General features: G+C 35.5%; 1 protein-coding gene across 5 annotated transcripts in view; it reads left to right on the top strand.

Moving 5' to 3' along the window:
• The window catches only part of LOC122629768 (Down syndrome cell adhesion molecule-like protein Dscam2), a 124,709-nt gene that overhangs the window by 37,659 nt on the left and 61,827 nt on the right, over positions 1 to 25,223 (top strand). For all 5 annotated transcript variants that reach the window (XM_043813532.1, XM_043813534.1, XM_043813530.1 and 2 more), the window contains exons 2-4: positions 3,600 to 3,920; positions 13,956 to 14,117; positions 15,157 to 15,306. In XM_043813532.1, coding sequence (XP_043669467.1) covers positions 3,600 to 3,920; positions 13,956 to 14,117; positions 15,157 to 15,306 — 633 coding nt within the window. The remainder of the gene's footprint in view (positions 1 to 3,599; positions 3,921 to 13,955; positions 14,118 to 15,156; positions 15,307 to 25,223) is intronic.

The following is a 25,223-nucleotide window of genomic DNA, read 5'->3' as shown; positions in this document are numbered from 1 at the left end:
TTCCTTTTTTTTTTTTTTCTTTAGAAAGGGTCGAACATCATCTTAGAAAACATCACGTTTGGTATATCGAGCGATTAATTGGAAGAGATGAACTTCTTCATGGGGACCCTTTTCGTGAGACTGTGGACAGGTTCACGTGGATGATCACGAAAAGGGGAGATCTGTAATGTTCTCAAGGACGCTTAAGGAACGAACAGGGTAAAGAAGAGAAGAGAGAAGAGAAGAGGAGAGAGAAAGAGAGAGAGAAAGAAAAAGAATGAGAGAACTGAAGGATGTTGACGTAAAGCGTTACGCAGATGGTCGTCGGCCGGTTGTCTCGGTCTTTTGAACGAGCCTACACGACAGAGAAAGCAGAAGTGTGCAGCCTCAGAAGCTCTTGCGATGACGTCGAGGGTTGACTAAAGTTAGTCCACTCGACGTATCGTGCGCACGCTGCAGGAAACGTACAAACACGTTGTACTGTGCGTAACCCATCGTCGTGTCTCTTTTGCGTCTTCCTCTTCTCTTTCTATATCAGCAAGTGCGTCCAAAGAGAAGAGAAGAGAAGAGACAGAGACAGAGAGATAGACAGAGAGAGAGAGAGAGAGAGAGAGAGAGAGAGAGATATCTCGAGTAGCTGCCAGGTCTACGTCTGAATTCCCCTTGGTCTCTTCTCTCCCTTCTTCTCTTCTCCTCGGTGGCTTCTATTGTTTAGCTATTCCGATGAGCCAGTGCATTTCAAATGCACTCGAGCGAGCCATTATATCAGAGAATACAAGCACTTCCTTTCGCAAACCGAGCGTGCACGCTTGCGAGAGCCACGCACGCGATGATGTGTTTTTCTTATTTCTTTTGCTATTTTTTTTTTTTTTTTTCTTTATCTTTCCTTCCTCTTTCCGATTTTTCATTTTATCCCTCGAACGTTTCTTTACCACCTTCTTATCCAATCCTTTCCGACATTTTCTGAGATCTCTTTCCTCTTTTTTTCTTTTCTTTAATTTCCTACTTCTTCTTCTTCTTCCTTTTCTTTTCGTTTTTTTCGTTTTTTTTTTTTTTTTAAGGATGATTTAAAAGAAGGACAAGGTTTTCTCTGTTTTTCTTTTCTTTTTTAATTTTCTTTCGTTTAAGTCTTCGAGCAAAGAGCAGTTTCAAGTTAAATCACCATAAACAGGATAAATTAATATTCATTTCTATTTGCTCGATAAACCGTGTTAGAAAAGAGCAGCATGAAATGCTCCAGGGAAAAAGAAAAAAAAAAGAAAGAAAGAAAAGAGAGAGAGAGAGAGAGAGAGAGAGAGAGAGAGAGAGAAAGAGATAGAGGTAATACGTCAAACGTGAAGATGCCGCACGTCCGACTTTGCGTTTAGATGAAATTACTTTTACGCCGCAAAGAAAAACAGAGTTCTCTATCTTTCTTTATTCTTCTCCTCGTTTCGAGGGAAACAACGAATTTAATTTTTTACTTGTATACCATTTGTTTTCTCCTTGCTAAGAAATTATTACGGAGATCGGAAGATATAGGTCATAAGGTATTGCCGAGTGAAAAAAGTTCAGAGAGAACAAAAAGGGAATGAAAAAGATAAGGGAAGAGAAAGCGAGAGAGAGAGAGAGAGAGAGAGAGAGAGAGAGAGAGCTCGGACTTCGTAAAGTCCCATGAGAGAAGAATGACAGAACGAGGATACCTTGCCGTCGCTGTTGTCGTCGTCGTCGTCGTCGTCGTCGTCGTCGTCGTCGTCGTCGTCGTCGTCGTTGTCGCAACGCTAAGGTCCCGGTTGCTTTTCTCCTTGGAGAAAACAATCACTTTAAAGATTAGGTAGAATACAGCCCTCACGAATTTAATATAACATAGTACGCTGTAATACGAAAATGCGTAGCACGTTGAAAGCTATGTTTCAAGGGGTATACCATGTATAAGCGTTGACAGTTGCTCGTAAACCACTTCTAAGCATAAACGTAATACCGTCGAGATAGTAGATACATATATGTATAATAAATGTAGAAAAATATCAAAGACAGCATTTTCCGAGTAGTTTTACAATCTGACGAAGATATCCGACAAAGATAAGAAACTATAGACGTTCGAGCATATGAGAGATCTTGATTCGTTCTTAAATCGAATTAATGTAGTTCTTCGAAGGAGGGGGATAACTTTGTTCGAGTTTTAATTTTTCCTTGTTAAACGGGAAACTATAAAGTTTAATATATTTTATCGAGGAAAATTCAAATAACATCGTATGGTTGATGGTGGTGTAAGAGATAGGTTATTGCTTTGCATATTAACTCTCCTTTTTCGGTGACGTTGCCGTCCTCTACAAACTCGTATCTATCCGGCCGATTAAATTTTCAATATCATCCGTCACATCGCTTAGGGATGAGAGTTAGTAGAAGAGCCGAGAAGAAGGAGGAGGGGTAATAGTGGGAGTGGAAGGTAATCGTTTATCGATAATTCATCGATGTCGCTTCCTTGGTGAACGTTTCTGGACGTTTCTAGAAACGTTAACGAATACAATGTAATCCTAGTTTGAGGTATACTCATTGAAATTGTCCTGGTTGCAATTCGTCGCACGTTCTCGATGCACATTCTCTGTAGTTCGTTCGGTTAGGATAGGCTAAGCCAGGACAGACCAGGCCAGACCAGGTCAGACCAGGCCAACCAGGCCAGACGAAGCCAGACCAGGCCAGATGGATAATACTAGCCGGAATGCCGAATACATCCGAGTGGCTTGGCATTCCTACTTAAATCAACATAACTCGGGTGATGAATGGTTAACAGGATTCGCTGATAGCGGACACAGGGATGGAGGAAGGCGTGGAGTTTAGTTAGTGGGGATCGAAGAGGAAGGAAGGGCGAAACGCAATGCGCTCCATTTATGGAACCTATTACCGGCGAATTTCAGCGTTAAATGTGTGATTTATGGCCACCCGTATTATCTTCGTTCACGTCCCGTGTCGGTACGATACAGTCCATGGCTGTAGGACGGCGGCGTTCTAGAAAATTACTTGGAAATTACTCCGGACCGAGGGACGAAAAAATTCAACGTGATGTTGCTACTACTCTTGATGACTGGCTGCTCGTTGGGTCGCTTAAATACGCTTTTTAAATTTTTAATCACGTCCCTTTGGGGTGGGCTGAAGGCATCGCTAATGAATGGATACAGGCTAGCTAAGTGATAAAACCGTTTTCTGGCTCGTTATGTTCCTACCGTAGCGATAAATACGTTTATGGGGTTGCTGGTTGATGTTCTAGTTGCGAAAGTGGTAGAACGTGGATTACCGTCGAAATATCCGCGGAATTCACTGTAGAATCGAATCGGATTGTAAACCATTGAGATTCTTGTCGGATGATCGATCGGTATTGGTATGAATCGATAAATAAAATAAACTTAATGAAGAATTGATCGCAAAAATTTCTTTCTCAAATTGCTTGGATTAGAAAAGTGTTAATCTTTTTGTTCTTTTATTTCTTTCTTTTTCCGACTAAAATTCTTAGACATTAAAATTGACATGACCATCAATAACAAATATTTTATAAAGCAATCCAATTTTTTTTTTTTTTTGTAATAGTATTCGTCGTCCAAATTTCATACTATTTCTAATCATGTTCTATTTTGTTTGTCCAGGTTGTAACGCCTCTTACGAGATGCAAGGACCGAGTTTTGTGTCGGAACCACCATCTCGCGTCGAGTTCACTAATGTGAACGGTGGTAGAGTAGACTGCACGGTCAGAGGGAATCCAGCACCTACGGTGGATTGGTTGGGCGCGGATGGAGGCAGTATAACGAACATACCAGGCATCCGACACGTCCTTGGGAATGGGACGATTCACTTTCCGGGATTCGAGGCCGAAGCTTTCCGACAGGACGTCCATTGGGCCATTTATAAGTGCTCAGCCGCGAACAGCGTCGGCGCCGTCGTCAGCAGAGACGTCACTGTCAGAGCAGGCATGCCAACCGTGAAACTTCTTCCTCGTTACCCCGCGTTATCCAAACGTTAGCCAGACCGTTTCTCTCTCCAAAGCATTTCCAAGCATAATTTTCCTCCGTTTTTCTTTTTTTTTTTTCTCTTTCGATTCTTTTTCTCTTTTCCTTTCCTTTTCGTTCTGCCTCGATTCATCCGTATTGAAAAAAAAAGAAAAAAAGATTCTTTTTTTTTTTTAACGAACGAACATTACTTTTACACTACTATTAATGCGGGTAAAGGTACGAGATGGAAAAATAATAGAGGGTATAGTTGAATTCGTTTTGATGAACGTTTACCGATTGGATCGTATTTTGTTGGAGAATATCAGACTATTTAATTATCTGACGATAAAGTGTCTAAGTTAAGTAGAACGGGTCAACGTCTAAAACGACTGACGGCTACGTGTCATATTTCACTGCCAGTGAGTATGAGAGAGAGAGAGAGAGAGAGAGAGAGAGAGAGAGAGAGACAAAGAGAGATAGAAAAAATACACGTCGAAAAAGATACATTTCTTTTTTTTCCACAGGTCCGACAGGTTCTCTGTACTTCGTGATTACGTTTTATCAAGATAGCGAACTCGGCAACGAATTAAATCGTTTCTCTGTGTTAATCGTCCTGTTCAAACTTACCCTCCCGTTCCATATTTGGCCTCGAGCCATCGATCTTTGGATCCGCGCCGACTCGAAAGCTTTCGTTTATCGGAACGAAAGAAACTCTTCTTTTCTTCACGAGTAACGTATATTTTCTGATTGATGGAGGCCTCGACCGTGATATGGAAATATTTATCTATATCACGTATCATTCTCGACTCGATGAAAGATGCATCTGGGTGATGTTAGGTATATAGGTAGATAGGTATATATAGGACTATATATTTGTATATTTATCTATATATATATATATGTATATACAAATGTAGTGTTATATATCATACACACACACACACATATATATATATAGAAAATACGCGATCAAGTTCGTTTTATTTCGAAGCTGAAGCATGAATTTATTTGTCGTAAAGTAGCTGAAGAATTTCTGTCGCAATATCAAATCGTGTCGAAGAGTATATTTGACTGAAAAGACGGAATATCGTGAATTAGATTATCGATGCGTACCACGTCTTTCTCTTTGATTCGAAGAAAAAGAAAGAAAAAGAGAGAGAGAGAGAGAGAAAGGAAATTCATATAAAGACCTTAGTGGCTTCTTTCAATCAAATTCGAACGATCGAGTAATTATTTCTTCGTATATTTCCTTTTCACGTATATATCTAATTCGAATAAATCCATCCTATCCAACTAAATTTGACTAGATTTATTCCTAATATCGATTAAATCGTAGGACATCAATTTCTTCTAGAGTACCTGATCCTGAATCGTAAAGAACGCGAAAGCTTTCGCAAGATTCGATTCGTTTTTATATTTTTATCGATGGAGTGAACCAAACGGACGACATAGAGAAAGAGATAGAGATAGAGAGAAAGAGAGATAGTGAGAGAGAAAGAAAGAAAGAAAGAAGGAGATAGAAAGATAGAAAGATAGATAGATAGATAGAGAGAGAGAGAGAGAGAGAGAAAGAGAGAGAATTCTTCGTGATCGCTTCCTTACGTCCGATTGGCCAATCCGGATAGAAACACACAGACACGGTGGGCGAATTCAGTAAGGAGGAAAAGGGTAGTAAGAGGTAGAAGGGTAGTTTCGAAAAGGGATGGAAAAGGAAAGGAAAGGAAAGGAAAGGGATGGAGATACGAAAAGTGGAAGTACGGCGGTGCGATAAATGGAGCAAAAGGGGGTCGCGAGACGCCTTAAAAATAGAGCTTCCGCCGGGTCAACGAACCGGAAGATATCTTATCGACCTAATACGCCCGTAAATCATCGTCGCGTGAACGCAGCCCATACCTTTTCAGATTCATGCTGAGGATATCTCTGCCGCGTCAGCTCTCTCTCTTTCTCTCTTTCTCTCTCTATCTCTCTTTCTCTCCCGTTTTCCTTTCTGCTCCTTCCTACTTCACCTCCAACTCCTCCTCTTTCTCCTCCTCCTCTTTCTCCTCTTTCTCCTTCTTCTTCTTCTTCTACGCCTTCTTGGAGAAAACTCTTCCGACCGGATACGCCGTATTCCTCGAAGCAAAATGGATATGATTACGTGCTCGCGCATGCTCAGATATATCTTTTGTAGTATAACGTGTATACGGGATAGTGACTAGCAAGGGAAGAGAGGAGAGATTGGAATCGAGTAACGCAACAATGGAACAACGTTTCCGCTTTCGTACGTTCTCTGAGACATCCAGCATCCTCCTCCTGTCAAGAGTAATCTCGATTCTCGACCAAAAACATCTGTGTATGTATGTATGTATGTACGTACCTACCTTTCATATCCATCCCGTTCTACTTGAACGTGTCTCTTGCCTGGACACGTGTTTATATATATATATATATATATATATATATATATATATTTATTTATGTGTATATATATATGTGTGTGTGTGCGTATATATATCTTCACTATCTACAAGTTTACCTATACTTACTCTCGATACGTGTCACTCTCACGAAATACGTGACATATGTTACTTTCTGTTTACGTAGTAGAACTACCAACACATAGGTATTTCTATGTTATACGTTCTACGTTTACTTAGGTACGTGCAATCGTGAAAAGAGCCCGCTGCAAACGTTACTTTCCACCTTTACCATGTACCACTTTGAATTTTGCACAAGTCGGAGGTTGTGTCTGTATTTCGAGTGAAAGGTCAAACGTCGCCGTCGTCGTCGTCGTCGTCGTCGTCGTCGTCGTCGTCGTTCTCGTCGTTGTAGTTGTCTTCGTTGTCGTCGTAGTCTTTCCGAGTGAAACGAAGTTATAGGATACGAACCGATGTTCGTTTCTTTCTCAAGAATAAACGGAACTAGTACTACTTACGTCTTTTTCGTGAAAGATTCAGCCCGTTAAAGTTGTCTCACTTTGTTCATTTTAAACGTTTCTTTAAGAGTTCTTACTCTTTCGTCATACTACGAAAGTGGTAAACGTTTCTTTCTACTTAACTTAACGGATAATTAATGGTCTTCGTTAACTTAACGGTTTCGACGGCAAGAATGAAATTTTCTTCGTGACTTTCGCCACAATTCAATACGTTTACTTCCTTACGATTTATTTTTCTTTTTCTAAGGAAGGAAATTGAAATTCGATCTAGAACGTATTTCTTGGTATTGCCTTACCTACCGACATCTCCACTCATACCTCTTCCCCTCCCCTACCCATCTCCACCCCTATCACCACCACACCCCCTCTCCCTTCCCCACTCCTCTTCCTCGCAATACGTCAAAGTTAATTACAATTTAAGTCATCGGAGAAAGGAGAAAGCCATTACGTTGCAGGGTTGTTACGTAATTCACCCTCTCTTCCATGAATTACGATAAATTTACGCAACGGTTCTACGTCGAGCATGAAATGCGGTCAACCGTGGGAGTCAAAGACGTCTGTGTTCGCATTGAGGAAAAAAAAAAGTTAATTAAGGTTCTATCCCTCGAAGGAAGACGAAATTACGCTACGGGCTAAGAAAAGTGCCTTAGTTTCCTTCGTAAAAGAGAAAGAAGAATTTTAAGGGGAAAGAGAAAAGAAAGAAGGAATGGTAGGGAGATCGACAATTTATAAATAAATGAAATCACTTGGTTTCTTCTTTTTTCTTTTCTTTCTTTCCTTTCTTCTTTTTCTCTTTCTTTCTTTCTTTCTTTCTTTCTTTTTTTTTTTTTTCAACAATAATTTTCATGGAACATCGAGCGTAAACGATTTACCAGAATCCACGTTTCGTCTCTCTTCCTTAAACGCGAAAATAAAAAAATTATGTATATATATATATATATATATATATATATATATACGTATAAAAAAGAAAGAGAGAAAAGAAAAAAGGAGGATCTTTCGAAAGTCTTGAAAAACAACGCTGATGATTGTAGACTTTATGGGGGTTAGATGAGAGCGAGAGAGAGGGTGAAGGTCGACGAACGAGAGATACTATTTAAGACAAGCGTCGACTGAAAGTTACTCACTCGACCCTACACTCCGTAGAAAATGAAGAAGTTTAACGACCGCGGGAGGACATTTATATAATAAAAAGCTCACGGAACTCTGCAATATTTACTTTTACGGCGTCGCAGTATCACGCTCGAGAGTTTTCGTGGATAATGTTCAAATTCCTCCCTTTTTCCTCGAACAACATCCTCCACTAGTTTTTCTAAAACTCGTCCTACTCTACGTTTTGTTTTTAGCTTGATTTTGTTTTTTTTTGTTGTTGTTGTTGTTTGTGTGTGCGTGTGTGTGAGTGTTTTTTTTTTCTTTCTTTTGCATAGCCTCCGCTACTTTTTCAAGGACGTTTCGTAAAACACCAAATTTTACGTCACGTTCGTTTCGAATGGACCGAATGTACATCCTACAATATATCGTGTTACGTAGCTTCGGGCTAGATATTCGAAACAATTTTTTCTCCTTTACAAATCGAACGGTTTCATATCGGTAGGTAGAAAATGTGTGTTCAAGAGAAACGAGAAGTGGAACTTTTAATTTTACTGATCCTTTAACGGGAGAGAAAGAGAGAGAAAGAGAGAGAGAGAGAGAGAGAGAGAGAGAGAGAGAGAGAGCGAACAAGTTTTTTCCCTACGTTTTATTTCAAACTGTTCTGTATATTCTTCCTTATATTGAATTCGATGAACCTAAAGTGATATTTGAAATTTATCGCTCGTGCTCATTCGAAACATTATTTAGTAATATAATGAACTTTAGAGAATTACGATCGATGTTAATGGACGTATACACGAGCGAATTTCATTACATCGAATAGAAATTTTGGAAGACAATAGTATTGATACTTCAAATAGATCATTTTGTTCGTTTAATTAATTCGAAGAAATGTAGCAATGAAAATGGTATTAAAATGAAAAGATTTTCATTGAAAATCATGTCGAGACTCGTTTAGAAGATTCCATATCGATTTTGCAGGTTGAAAAATTGGGTCGTTTTCCTCGACAGCAGAGATTACATCTCGGGGAAGAAAGTTTCATCTTTTCCAGATTCGATTGTCTGGAAGCGTGATTGGAAGGAGATTAAATATTCCGTTGCAGTAGTAATTTAGATTACCTACAGAGGAAAATTCGTTTCGTCGTTGAAACGAGGCGTGTCCTATTCTCTATCGAAAATTATGTAATTATATAGAAATATATATATATATATATGTACTTATAGTAACAGCTATTATCAAATAATAGATTAATCAATTTTACATCAGTTAAATCGGAATATTTCAAAATAATACTAAAATACAAGAACGATTTAACCGCTTATCGTGAATACGTGTCATTATTCGTTGCAGTAAAAGAAAGAAGGGAAAAAAGAAAAAGGAAAGGATAAGAAAAAAAAAAGAAAAAGAATAAACAGGAAAAAAAAATAGAAAGAAAGAGGACAAATGAAATAAGCATGTCTCTTTCGCTCTCACGTAAAATCGTCGTCACTACGACAACCACGACGACGACGACGAGGACGACGACGACGACGACGACGACGACAAGAAAGATCGACTTGCAAGTTACGTATGCACGCGCGCATTACGATGCGAAACTGCAAACGACAGCGTCGTCGAACGTTACGAGACAATTTTTCTGACTCGGTTAACGCCTCACGTCCGTATTCTTTAAGCTATCTTATTCCTATTCTTTGCTGGTGCATAATGTATTTATTTCTTTTTTTACTTTTTTCTTTTTCTACGTTCTCCATTAAGAAATTCAATGACCGTAATGTGTCTAGTATTGTCTAGTATTTGTAAGTTGGTACGAATCAAACGAGACAAATTCCTTGCGACGTACCTTCTCGAAAACAAATTTCACAATGGAGCTTAAAAATATAGATTATCAGTTAATTTCCGCGTTTTCTTTTAGAAGATCGTTGTCACGCTCGACGAAATGGATGAATCTACACGTATAATGTAAAAGCACATGGTAGTTTATACGACGAGTTCGTTTCTCTCTTCGTCCCTTTTTCATCCCCTCTCCTCTCCCTCCTCACACCCTTTTTTGCACTCTTCTTCTTTTCATCGTCGCATTCTCGAGTTTCCTCTCCACTCGTTTTGCGGCCGTTCTTTCAAATATAACAGCGCTAATGAAAATGGAAATGCAATTGCAACGTCCCTGTATCTCAGCATATATATATATATATATATATATATATACATATATACATATATATATATACAATATATTTATGTATATATGCAAAATAAAAACCGTTTCTCGAGAAGTTTCCTCTCGTCTCGTAAATTCGACTTGTCGAAAAAAAAGAAAAGAAGGAAGGAAGGAAAGAAGGGAGTGTGGGAGGGAGGGAGGGTGAAAGGAACGAACGAACGAACGAACGCAGAGAGAGAAAGAGAGAGAGAGAGAGAGAGAAAGAAAGAAAAAAATAAAAGGGAAAGAAATCTGAGGAGAAAAGGAAGGAAGGAACGAACGAAGTCTTGCCAACGCACGAAATTTCTCTGCTTTTGCCAGGATGCTCGTGGATGGATATTGTAGCAGGATGAGAGTCGAAAACCGAGAAAGAGAAAGAGAGAAAGAGAGAGATAGATAAATAGGTAGAAAGATAAAGATAGATAGATAGATAGATAGACAGAAAGAGAGAGAGAGAGAGAGAAAGAGAGAAAGAGAGATGGGGGATGGTTTTCGGCCGAAAGGTCTTCGTCTCTCTACGCGCGTTTCATGGTTTGTAAATATTACCTGCCACGAGACGTCTGCCGAGTTCATGCTCAGCTTGGTTGCCGCGTAACCGAGAGCCGTCGCTTGCGATACGGAAAGAGCTAGCGGGATGAAAGAGAAGAGAAGAGAAGAGAAGAGAAGAGAAGAGAAGAGAAGAGAAGGAGTAAGAGGAGAAATAGGAGGAAGAGGTAGAGAGGAAGGAGGTGAAAGAGGTGGAGGAAAAGGCATAGAGAGGAAAGAGGAGAGAAGCAGAGGCGAACTCACCGAGTTTTTACCCCATTCTAGAGTCTGAGTGCCTCGCTCTGCTGACTCTCGAAACGGGCTGCAGAGCCAACCCTTACACGCTACCACACACTTTGCCCTCCACCCCTTTCTACCCTTCTCCCTTCTCTCTCTTTCTTTCTCTCTCTCTCTCACACTTTCGTACCTCTCTTTCTCTCAACCCGTTCTCCTTCAGCTTTTCGTATTTCTCTCCTTTCTACATCTCTCTCTCTCTCTCTCTCTTTCTCTCTCTTTCTCTCTTTCTCTTGATACATACACAAACTTGCAACGACCACACGCATTTACAACACACAAGTTTCCTACACGTTCTTATTCCAATCTCCTTTCCACTCTCCTTCTCTTTCTTTCCCTTTCTCTTTCTTTCTCTCTCTCTCTCTCTCTCTCTCTCTTTCTTTCTTTCTTTCTTTCTTTCTTTCGTTTTCTCTCTCTTTCTCTTCTTACCAACCTTTCAACCAAGACCATCAACTTACGTGAACTGTCAGCTCAGGGGCGGATTCGAACACCGTTGAGATTTTCGATAAGATAGGGCCAACCTTTCCGAATTTTCTACCTTCTACCCATCTATTTTTCTAAGAAGGTTTTTCTAGAACCTTTCGAAAATTCGTGTCTGTTGTTCCCCTTTGTTATATCGATATACGATTCCCTTTGTTACCCTTTTGAAGATTGTATTTCCTAAACGACTCCATTTTAAGATCGTTTAATGTTTCATGGATGTACAGTTTTTAAAATAACTTGTTGAGATAATCATATCGTTTCTTATCGTTCCATCATTCCTTAGATTCAAAAACGAGAAAACTTCAATCTCTTTCATTCGTTATTAAGAATCTTCCTCTCCTTTCATTTCTCTCGTCTTTAAAGTAAATCCATCCTTTGGAGGTACCACGGATAATAACTAAAAAGCATCGACCTTCACACATACCATTTCACCTTCTTATTTTCTTTAGAAATTTTTTAATTACGAGAACCATGTTTTCTCTTTGTATATCTTCTGTTTCTTTCATACTTCATATACTCTTTTGCTACTTTCGTTTACTATTATCCAAGCTTTCAACCAAGGCGTCAAGTTCATTCCGTCGAAGTAACGTATGCTACAGGATAGCAAAAAGAATATCGTCCTCGTCAACGTCGTCGTCGTCGTCATCGTCGTCATCGTCGTCGTCGTCGTCGTCGTCGTCGTCGTCAGTCGGATTTAATCCGTACTATCCATGTTCTCCGTTTTGCCTTACACCCTTGCCACCACTTAACAACTTTTTTTTCTTTTTCTCTCGTTCTCTTTTTCTTCTCGGGTATGCCCTTATTGCAACGTGCCGCGGAGACCATTAACTCGCGTTCCTTACCCTCAGGGACGTACTGGAATGTCGCGAAAATCACGCGTTCAACCACTTTCGATGTTTCTCGATCTTTATTTCATTAGTTTAATCATGTTTTTGTTCTTTTTCTTTCTTTCTTTCTTTCTTTCTTTCTCTATTTATTTGTTTGTCTGTTTGGTTATTTGTTCGCTCTTTTTTTCTTCTTCTTTTCTTTTCTTTTTGTTCTCTTTATATAAAAAGTAGTAACGCTGTTACGAATATTATTATTTCGCTTCTTTTTTTTTATTTTATTTTGTTTTCTTTATATAAAAAGTAGTAAGTTATCAGGAATATTATTTATTCGCGTTATTTATTCGCCTTTCTCTTTCGTATATTTTTCTTTGATTTCTTTCGTTCATTTTTCGTATAATTTGCCATTTTTATTTCGTATATTTTTCTTTTATGTTATTATTTTTTACGTTATTATATATATATTTACATACATATGTATATTTTAGTATATATGTTTATATATATATATATATATATATATATATATATATATATATATATATATATGTTTGAGTTTATTCTCTTGTTTCTCCTCCGGTATAAATTGAAATTTTTATATTAATTCTTTCAGGTTTGTATACTAGGATAGAGATGGAATTTCTCACGTGACTAGAAATTTCAAATTCTTCGACAGGAACGAACGTATCGAACGTTCGACCTTTAATGAGCTTATTCTCTATGGACGTTTCATGTACCACAATTTCCGAGCTTTCTTCTACTTTTTCTTTCTTAACTATTTTCCACTAGCTTCATCCAAGTTTCCACGAATCAAAGCAAGATGACGAGTTCTCGTTCTCCGAGCAAAGTTTTTCCAAGGAAATACGGCGAGCTCGTTTATTGTGTCGAAACCGAACGTACAAATTCCCAAATCGAGAATCGGTTGGTGAATTTAACGTGTTTCCAATGTATCTAACGGGGTCATGGATTTCAGGTTTATACACACAGAGAGAGAGAGAGAGAGAGAGAGAGAGAGAGAGAGAGAGAGAGAGAGAGAGAGAGAGAAAGGTGCAAGCTCACGCTTATATATTTTATTTTTAAAAAGAAAAGTTATATTTAATAAAAGTAAATCAAGTTTATTGTTAATAGTATTGTTAATGTTATCACAACGATGGTGTATCGTAAAATTTATTAAACAGAAATAATGTCGATCGATCGTACGAAGTTCGAACATTGACCAATTTCAGGTCCCAGAATAAAATAGTTTTATCGATTGCTCGAAATAATTTATCCGTTCGGTCTGTCTAAAATTGGAACTTTTCGATCCGAAAGTCAAACGACGCTTTTGCTAAGCTCGTATTTTACTTTGAAACTTCATTACATCGGGCTCGTTTACCTCATGTCTTGTGTAAATAAGAGAAATATTCAGCAATATTATATATATATATATATATATATATATATATATATATATATATATATATATATATATACACACAGCTATACGTACATACCGTCAGCTAAAATATTACATATTGCATATTTTATGTAAAAAGAATTTCAAGTACGGAGAGAGAAAGAGAGAGAGAAAGAGAGAGAGAGAGAGAGATTTTGTTTTAGAAAATTTATTTATTTTTCTTCAACCCTGCCAGTTTTCATAGATTTTTCTTTGATTCGTAAACGAATCGTACGTTTCGTATGTTTCCAGTGGTGAATCAACCTTACGATCCCGAAGTTCAAAGTCCCGGCGGTTTCCTCGGCAACAATGTACTTATGCGTTGTAACGTGCCCAGTTTTGTACGAGATCACGTCACTGTAACATCGTGGTTTCAAGAACCAGCTTTTAATATTTATCCTACTCCGATTAGTGGTAAGTATTATTTTAATTATATCTTAAATATATATATATATATATACATATATGTATGTATATATGTATATATTATATATATGTATATATGTATTTAAAAATGTAATTACGTATCATGTTTTTCAGACGAGTTTTATAAGAAACTTTTAAAAGTTAAGACCACGTAATTTATTAAATTCTTTCTTATTGTTATTTTTAAATTGAAGATTTCAAATCTTTAAATTTTTATTATCATAAAAGAGAAAGAGAAGTGAATTTTTAATAAATTCAAAGAAATGGAATCTAGTCGAAGCATATTCATTCAAGGATAATAAGGATCTCGTTTAGTTTCCATGACACCTTCTATAAATGGAATCTCGTGTTAATCGCATCGATATCAAAGAAGCGATTTTCGCGATGGCGTGTCAGAGACCAGGCTTTCGTTCGCGGCGTTAAGCCACGGAGCAATTAACGAGCCGGCTGCTCCGTTGATTATAAACGAGTTTGATTAAGCTATCGCGAAAGCAGTTTGACTGCTTCCGTTCGATAATATAGTTCGAGTTATCAATAACCGCGTTTACTTCGATAGCTTCGATCGATAGTTTCTTAGATAAGGTTACAAGTTAAGTTTTGATATACGAAAATCAAGTTAAATATTAAGGAAGCAGTTTCTCTTCATTAAAAAGAGAAACAATTTTACATTAGAAATGTGAATGTACTGTAACAAAATATGATATAATGTAAAGTGTTGTTTTTAGAGAAATAAAAAAAAAAAAAAGAAAAGAAAAAAAAAAAGAATGAAAGAGAATAAGAAAAAAATAAGAAACAAAAAGTGAGACATATTAATTAATCGATCGCATTAAAAATTAAACATTAGTATCGAAAATGGCGATGGTTGGTATCATCGTTAATTAGTTATTCGTTATCGTTATAACGTTTCACGTTTAATCTTAATTGCTATTTATTTATGTATAAAGCTGGTCGTTATTGCCAATTTCAATCTCATCATTTGAGAAGGTTGTCGAGTATTGTATGATCGAAGTTTGATGTGTGTTTGTAGATGGTAAATATCACATGCTTCCGAGTGGCGAACTGATGATAATCAATATTACCCGGACGGATGCACAGATGACTTACCGCTGCAGAACGCATCATCGATTGACCCAAGAAACTGTCGTCAGTAGTAATGCTGGTCGGCCTCAATTGACTGGTGAGTAAATATAGATTTCTTTTCTTCTTATCGTTTTTCTATTTCTTGAAATTTAATACTCGAATATAGAAACATCTCTACGAATTTATTTCAGAAAGTTATGCCAATTTTATGATTCGTGAAAAAAGCTCAACTTTCTTATATATATTATATATATATATACATATATATAATATTTATATAATATACATATATATATATATATATATATATATATATATATATATATTGTTTTTCTTATGTCAACGATCAAAAGTAAATTGATATACATACATACGTTTTATCTGAGAAAGATAAAACACGAAAATATTGCTTTTAAAATAAGTAAGTAAATAACTACGATAAAGGAAACCGAATTTTTAAGATAAGTTTGAGTAGTATCCTTTGGGATTAAAGAATTCGTTCATATCTTTAAAACTCTATCTATGTAAGGATGTTAAAACTCTTTCTCTCGCACTTTGCGAAATCATTCTTAATAACGAGCACGTTTCTCAGCCACGAAGTATAAGTTCATTGTTCGTGATAACCGGAGCATTACTGTAATTCATTGTAGCACTTATTACGAATTCGCAAGTTAAAGTGAGCGTACCGCGGTCTAGGCTATGCTCCGACTGTTATAATTACGAAATGCTGAATATTACCGTCGGCTTAAGCTCGCGGTTCATTACTAACGGGTACTCTCTTTCTGTTTATTTAATGATTACTTTTACCATTTATTTTGCGGGTTACTAAATAGGCTTGGATTATTCTTCTTTCTCTTTCATTTTTTTACTTCTTACAAAATATTTTTTTTATTTCGTTATATAGATAAATATCTACACACACACACACACACCTACATATATTATTTTATATTATATAAATTATATTTTACATATATATATATATTTTACATATGTGTGTGTGTGTGTAATAAATATATTTACGATTTTTTATGACATTGATAAAGCAAGCGCGATTTAGTTCAAGTCCGTCTAGAATTTTCTATATTCATATAATAGAATTCTTGCTTTATGAGAACTCGGCTATTCGATGGTGTGCCATGCAAGTATCAAAGTGTTCGTACATATACATATCTTTCAAATATCGCGAAACACGCATGAAAGGAGAAAACCATTCGTGTTCCTTTATCAGCAACGTTCTTATCGAAGAAAAAAGGAACGCTGTAGTACTTCGTTCGTGAACGAAGTTCAATTTAAAAGGAAGAGTTTGAAACGAATAACAGCTTTCAAAATCGAAGACCGTTCCGGAGGAAACATTTCTTCTATTTCTTTCTTTTCTTTTACTTTTTTTTCCTCTTTTCTCTTTCTTTCTTTCTATCTTTTTTCTTTTTTTCCTTTTTTTTTCTCTTTTCATTTTCCAGCGACGTTAGCTCGCTAGCTAGTTCGTTTATGAAATTTCCTATCGGGGAGGAAAATGAAAATTAGAATGACAATGAAAATTAAAACAAAAATGGATAAAAAAGAAGAAGAAGAAGAAGAAAAAAAAATATATATATATATAATAAAAAAATGATAAAAAAATAAAGAAAAAAATAGATGTGGGAACCCTACGGCTTCTCCAACATCGAATTTCGTTGAAGCCGTCGGCTGAATGCGTATCGATGGCCTGGCCAATTTCAATTAAACGTTTACTTTGCCCGACAGTTCATTCGTTCGATAGTCTGCCAATTATGAGTGAGTTTTGTACATACAGTACGATCGTTGGGAATCAAGAGAGAAACGTTTCGCCAGAGGCGCCTTGTTCTCGTCATAGTACCCATTGTCTCGGTTCTCAATCGTCAGGGAGATCGAGAATCGATTTGTGAACATGTATCATTGAAATTTCCCTTTCCTTTTATCCATCTCACTTCAACAGTTTTTCTACTTGTTATACTTGACGAATATCTTTGTCAATTATTTGCCCATCAATGCTCACGTCAATTACTATTTTTCATCATACCCAGTTAGTTAATTTCCTAATTAATATCATTGAACGGATAATGATATTTAATTAAGTTTTTCTCATATTTTAAAGGACGAACATTTATAACAAGTATTTACAAGAAGAAACCGTAGATGATAAAAAAGAAAATAGAGATCTTTTCAAAGTAGAAATCTTGCTGCATACGTACTGTACATACGTCTACCTACGTTCTTTTATGTATTTTTCGATATAAAAAGCACGAAGATCAACAAGAAGAGAGAAAGAGAGAAAGAGAGAAAGAGAGAGAGAGAGAGAGAGAGAGAGAGAGAGAGAGAGGGAAAAGAGCGTGAAAAATAAAAGCTTCTGTGGTAAGCTTTCTCTGTTGCATCGTGATCTTACATGGCGTTACAAAGTTCCACTTGGCATACGTTTTCTACATTCTTTTCTCTCTCTCTCTCTCTCTCTCTCTCTTTTTCTGCTATTTTTTGTCAAACTGCATTCGCAGCAACTACTACAGAGAGTGGAAGAGCTAGAGTATCATGACGTCGTCGTTTCGATGTCGTGTGCGAGAAGCAAATATCGGTTCCGTTATTGTGCTAACGCGATGCTTCACATATCTACTATGAATTCAACGATGAATTCATCCTGTACGATTCTTTTGTTGGCCAGTGTTACCATGTGATTCAATATTACTTGATTTGAACTGCGTTAAATAACGCTCGATCGTTAGCAATTTCTTTTTTTCTCTTTTTTTTTTTTTTTTTCTCCTCTTCATTTCTTTATTTTTTTATTTTTTTTTTGAGGCGGCAGGAGGAGGGAGAAAGAAAAGAGAAGAAAAAAAAAAGAGAAGAAAGCAATCAAAAAAGAAAAAGAAAAAAAAGAAAAATAGGTCAGAGGTGAGTAGGTGGTAGGCTGTGGAGGGAGGATATCGTGGGAGAACGATTTTATTGAAATACTATGGAATGTCTAGTTTCATAAAAAGAAATGAAATGAAAAAGGAAAGGAAGCCGGCTAGTACGGGGAAAAAAATGTCAACGACTTTGTAGAAATATTCAGTTTAACGCCATGAGAACGACGAATACGGAACGAGACTCGTAAAAGCTCACTAGCGACTGTTTATTCTCGTTGTATATAAACATGAAATTCCAATTAAAATGGAAAACGTGATGGAAAGTCACGCGTTGAGAGAGAGAGAGAGAGAGAGAGAGAGAGAGAGAGAGAGAGAACACACGAGTTTCGACCTTCCGAAACGAAAGATTTTGCTATATTGCAGCATTCTAAAACGTAATTATTCGTCACGATATTCGTATAAAATAACAGTGAAATGGTAGTAAAATAATTATAAACATTGTTATTTTTAATTTCTACGTGGAAAAAAGATCACGTGTTACTTAATTATTGTATTTTCTTTAAAAAATATCGCTTTTTATTATTTGTTATTACTGCTATTAATAATAATAATAATAATATTATTATTATTATTATTATTATTATAATTATGTTCGTTTAAGCAACTATAGTATTTCATTAATTGATAGTCTCTGATATAGATTGGGGTATTATCAAGTCCATTCAGACATTGCTATTGTGTGTGTACATTATTGATTTAAGAATTTCCGTTTGTTTTTAAAATTATTACCTTATCGTATTCTGATATGTACATCGCGTGTTGTAAATCGAGTTGAATTAGATGGTTTGCGAACGAATGTGGGATGATTCCAATGATCGAGATAATGAATGATATTATTATTTCTTTCCATTGGCATATTCTTTGAATTTTTATTTGCATTCGTATTATTATATTTTTCTATTTTTTTTTTATCTCTCTCTCTCTCTCTCTCTCTCTCTCTCTCGAATGTTTATTAATATATTGTATCATTTGGTATCGATATATCTATAAGAGGAGTAATTATTTCACATTTTATTTCACAGCACGATATCTGGTCTTTTATGCGATATCGTTTTCTTTTTTTCTTCCCTGTATATACGATATCATCCCGGTATAGTTTGTAGTTTTTATTTTTAATTATTATCCGTGGTTTATACTTGTAGTACGTTGGGTCGTCCGGATTTAAGTCGTATTTTTGCGCTACTTGCGCCCGGTGAATTATTTTTCCCCCGCTGTATTATTATTTCTGTTTATATAATCCGTTGCTACTATTAGTTTAGATCCTGTTATTATATGGTCCATTGTTTCTTGTGTTTGATGACATTTAATGCATGTATCTAATTTCTTTTCGTTCAACCTTTTATCATTATATATTTTCTATATTTTCTTCCTCTTTCTATTTCTCTCTTTTTCTCTTTTCTTTTTTTTTTTTTCTTTTGTAGCAATTACCTGACCCTTTATAAGACCATAACGTTTTCAGGAATATTTCATTCTTTAGAACGAATTATTATGTTAGTAATTTTATTGATGTTATTGTCTATGACATTTTTATAATATTTATAATGTTTCCTACCTATATTCCTTCTTGATCGTGCTATTTTCTTTCATTGAATTATGTTCTATATTTTCTGTGGAACTTGTGCAATATGTACCACTAAGATAGATTTAGTGGTGTGTAAGCTTTTATCGGCTTACATCGATAATACTATTATGCTGCCTGTAATTGTGCGTTATTTTCTTTAAAATATTTCGTTAACACGTTTATTGTGCTGTATGTAGATCTTTTAGATCTATCAAATCACTTCCATTTTTTATTTACTTTCTGTTGATTTATTATTCATTCCGTACACGAATCAAAATGTAATTGCTTATTTCCCGTTAATTTGGGATCTATTAAGATCTTTCATTTTTTCCAGGTCTGTATTAGTCCATTATACTATTCCAATAATATACGATAGAATTGGTAATTGGTATTGCAAAAGTATCGATCGCTTTAAGTATGTCACGCAAATTTAATTTGATTTTAGTTACGGAGCTTAACCTGGTTCCATATTCGTTTTTTAACATGTATTTTATTTTTATATATCTTCCTTTTTGTTTCTTCTTTTTATTTCGTTTTTTCTTTTTTTCTTTACTCTTACGTTTTATTCGATGTCGAAATATTTATATGTTTCTTGTTGGTATAATATTTCAAGAATTTCGTGGTTAAATATTTTATCAATATCTCTCTTTCTTTCTAGATTTCATTATTTATATACAATATAATTATTTGCAATGTAATAGCATACATTTCCATTTTCATTATCAATTTGTGGTACTTTCTATAATTTTTAATAGCTGTTTATCATCATCATCATCATATTATCATCATCATCATCATATTATCATCATCATCATCATTATTATCACTATTATTATTATTATTATTATTATTGTTATTATTATTATTATTATTATTATTATTATTATTATTATTATTATTATTATTATTATTATTATTATTGAAAATATAATACAGACTTAACGTCATATATGCTTATAAATGGGCGTCAAAGCGCTTTTCGAAAGATTTAATGATCCTCTGGAAGAGGATCAGCGGATCAAAAGGGAGCTTCGTTTAAATTACATCGTTAATTACTAATCGAGAGTCGGCTGGTACGATACGAGACCTGATTGCGAGCATAGCTTTTGAGAAATGTTTGAAAAGGAAACAAAAGTGAAAGAGAATAAGAGAGATAGCGATATACAGAAAGAGAAAGAAAGACAGAGACAGAGACAGAGAGAGAGAGAGAGAGAGAGAGAGAGAGAGAGAGGGTGAGAGAGTTGAAGAAAGAGTGAATAAGTGAGAAAGAGGTAATACATTTCAGGGAATATTTCAGGGTAGTCGAAGATAGTGGTAAAAAGAAGGGAGAAAAGTGGGAAAGAAGAACACGAGAAGAAGGTAGAGATGGAGAATAAGAAGAATAAGAAGAAGAAGGGTAGGAAGGGAGGAAGAAGGCCCTTCACTTGAGTCGAGCTAACTAATGATGCTTCTCTTCACATGCCATAGTTACACTCGAGGCTTACGCGAAGCCTCAAACGTGCTTGCAACTACTGTAGTAAGAAACTAACAGCAGACTTTGCTCTCTCTCCCTCTCTCTTTCTCTTTCTCTCTCTTTCTCTCTCCATCTTCGTTATCTCAACCTTTAGTTTCCCTATTAATTCACGACGAGGCTAGTGTCATATTTCAAGGGAATATCCGTGGCTTACTTTTCTTTTAATCTTTTTCTTTCTTTTTTTTTTTTTTTTTAAATTAATTTCTTCTACGTTCGTTCATTTGGTCTCTTTATTCGCTTTTCGTTTTATTTTTATTTTTGTTTTCTGTCTCTTCTTCTCCTCCTCCTATTTTTTTTTTCTTTCTTATTTTCTCTTTTCCCTTTCTTTTTCGTTTCATTTTGCATTTTGCAGGGATCTGATCCATACTCCACTTTTCGATCGGAACAACGTCACGCACCAGTTGATAAGCCGGAACAGGTATGCCGAGGAATAATTAATATCGAGAAGCTTAGTTCGAGATCCTTGGGCACGCTTTAACCGACGTTACCAATGCTGCCTGGTAATCGTACGGTTAAGGTAAACGGAAGCTGTGCGAGGGTTAAATCGTGGCTTAGCCGGAAATTAGGATCCAAGAGGGTACTTGATTCTAATGAAGAAAAATATCTTCTCAAACGATCGATCGATCGATCGATTGAGTAAAAAGAAAAGATTATATTAGTATCACTTTTTTTTTTTTTTAATTTACCGAAGTGAACACATTCGTGCTTTTTTTTTTTTTTTTTGTAACGGACGAATCTATTTCTTTGGAATATTTTTTTTCGAATCGATATCGTTTGACGATCTAAAAAGATTAAAAAAAATCACATTGCAGTTATTTGTTCGCATCGTAAGATATGTATTTCCCGTTGAAATATTTTTCGGGTTTATTTTAAATCGATGGAAATGTTATTTTCAATTGTCTAAATTTATCATTCGTTCGCGCAGTCACTGTTTCGTAACCAACACCATCATCATCACCATTACAACCATCATACATTTATCATCACCATCACCAACATCGGTGGCTGGGAAAACGGAGATAGAAATTTATGCTAAGTACACTTACGTACTTAATAACTTAATAATGAAGTTCACGAGAAAGGAATTTGATCGTTTGCATGTTCTACGACAGCTACTATCTCTCTTTCTCTTTCTCTTTCTCTTTCTCTTTCTCTTGGCCTCTTATTCGCTCGGTCTGTCGTTTACTAAATTAAGCGAAATCTTGATCTATAGCAGTTTTCAAGAATAACTAGCTAACTTTCCAAGTATCTTATATTATCCGTTTCGTAAATCCAAACTTAATTGAAACGTGATATTAATTTTATCAACGGATAAATTTCTTGCGTTCTTTGATATTCGATTTTTTTAATATTCATAATGAGAACGTCCATGGCTGGTTGAAGAATGATTCGTTGAGGGAGAGAATGGTATAAGAGTTGCATCTCGTTTTAACGAATGAAAAATAATTCGTCAACTTTCATAACTTTCGTTAGGAACTTGTCGAGAGAATAAAAATAACGTGGACAAGTCTTTTTGGATAAATCACAATGTCAATGAAAACGAGGTACGGGTAAAGTATTTTTCGTTCTAGAGTATTCCTATGTACAGAAATACCTACACTATACGTTCTTGAGAAGACCGGTGAAATAACTTCGTTACGTTACTACCCAGTGCAATGAAAAAGTTAGAGAGGTACGTGCATACATGGACAACAATGGAATATAATAATAGAGAAAAATGTGATTCGAGAAAAATCAGGGAAAATCGTGGAAAAGAGCGAATTAAATTTTCCTAACTCTTGCGCGTTCGCTCGTTCAACTTTTCGGAACTAACTTTCGAATTTACACGCGTGTTTCATTTCATTCTGTTCTTTTCTTTTATTTATTTATTTTTTTATTTCTTTTTGTTTTTTTTTTTTTTAATTTGTTTTCTTCTATCTTTTTTTTTTTTGTTTTTCAATATTTCGTTTTTATTTGCTCGTCGTTGTTTCTTTTTAAGTTTGTCGTTTTACGTTCTTTCGAATTCATTGATAATATTTAACAAATTTTACGAAGAACTTTAATCGAACGTTTTTCATGAATTATATATAATTAATTCATTATTGTTTAGATCTTTCGTATAGAATGACGAAAATTTTTATATAGAAAATTTCCTACTTATTATTCACGAACTTAATCTGTGCTATTAATGTTCTGTTAAACAACATATTTCCCAACAATCGCAGAGAATCGTCGTTCATAAAATTATCGACTATGTTGAATATTTATAGATAAATTAGTAGGATTATATGCAACACGTGACAAAAATATGTATATTCGGCTATCTTTCTTTCGTTCTTTTTTTATTTTTTTTTATTTTTGATTGATATTTTTCTTGAGATTTGATAATTTTTTGACATTTCTTGTTTTCGTTTCTCTTTCTTTCTTTCTTTGTTCTACAACCTACGGTAATACGCTTGCACATCGGTATTTTTATTAGAAAGAAATTTATAGTCGGTAGCTTAATATTCCGTTTTTATCAAAATTTCATATTTCATCGAGCCAACAGGGAAAAGATAAATGTTCAGTATGAGAAAGAGATAGATAGAGAAAGAGAGAGAGAGAGAGAGAGAGAGAGAAAGTATTCGCGTGTCATTTCGCACGAACGAGCACGCGTTTAATGCGAGCTCATTCGGCCGAACGTTAATTAAGTTTGCTTTAGAGATATGTACTTACTCGTAAAAGAAAAACAAAAAAAAAAAAAGAAAAAGAAAAAGAAAAAGTAGAAAAAGAAAGAAGAAAAGAAAATTATCCACATTATACCTCATCTTCTCGTTTAAAAGATAACAAATGGTCGGTTCTCGAAAAATCGATCGAACGATCTATGTATATTTTAAGTAAATTTTCTGCTCGAATGTCTATCTCCCTTTTTTTTTTTTCTTTTCTTATCCTTTTTCCTTTTTTCTTCTTCGATCGAGACAAGAAAATTATCGCTATCACCTTTCCCTTCAAGAATTCCACCAAGTGAAAATGTCATTAACGCGATTCAACATTTACGGTGAACGGGACTCACATAATTCCCCATTAAACGTTCAGGATCGATGCTCCTGCTCCATTGAAATCTGCTTTCTATCTCTTTCTATCTTCCTCTCCACTCCTTTCTCTCTCACTCTCTCTCTCTCTCTCTTTTTTTTTTCTTTTCTTTTTCTTTCTCTATCTTTCTTCTTTTCTTTTCTTTTCTTTTCTTTCTTTTCTTTCTTCAGTCCATCCAGCTTTTCTTCCGGCGTGCTGGCTCCTTCCTTTCATCGGTGAGAGATCCTTTGTCCCCTTTTTTTTTTCCTCCTTTTTCATTCCCGAGCTATTTATGACACGCCGTGGAAAACATTTCCCGTATATCACGGAACAAACTTACATGAACTCGTCCTAAGGGAAGGAAGGAAGCTTGGCTCGGTTCAAAGAGTGAGAGAAAGATAGATAGAAAGAAAGAAAGAAAGAAAGAAAGAAAAAAAGAAAGAAGGTAAGAAAAAGAAGAAGAAGAAGAAGAAGAAGAAGAAGAAGAAGAAGAAGACGCCGAGAAATCCTTGTGTCTGCTGTATTAAAGAATATCCTCCGAAGGATCTTCGAGGATATTTCCTATCTCTTTTTACTTCTCTTCTAAATCTCTAGTGACATTATCGCTATCAATTCTTTTTTTTTTCCCCTTATCTTCCTCTTTCCCTATTCTTTTTTTTTTGTTTTTTTTTTTCTCATCATCTTTTCTTATCGTACTTTTAATTATCTTTTAACCTGTTAATTGTTGACGTGTGTTTGACCAGTACGACTCGTCGTGTGTAAAAAAAAAAAAGAAAGTTTTCTTTCTCGCGATTTCCATATTGGAAAATTTTTCGTTGGGAACTGAATAACAATATTCATGAATTTAAGATATTTTAGAATATCTTCGAACGACGATGAAATAAGTAATATTCGTTAGACGGTTTACGGACAAGTTGTTTGTGATTGTTTTATTGAATTTTTTTATTCTTTTTTCTTGTTTGTTTTCCCTTTTGTTTGTTTCTTTTTTCTTTTATTTC

Source organism: Vespula pensylvanica, chromosome 6, assembly GCF_014466175.1.
Source record: "Vespula pensylvanica isolate Volc-1 chromosome 6, ASM1446617v1, whole genome shotgun sequence".
Lineage (NCBI taxonomy): Eukaryota > Metazoa > Arthropoda > Insecta > Hymenoptera > Vespidae > Vespula > Vespula pensylvanica.
This window is presented reverse-complemented; position numbering and strand designations above follow the sequence as displayed.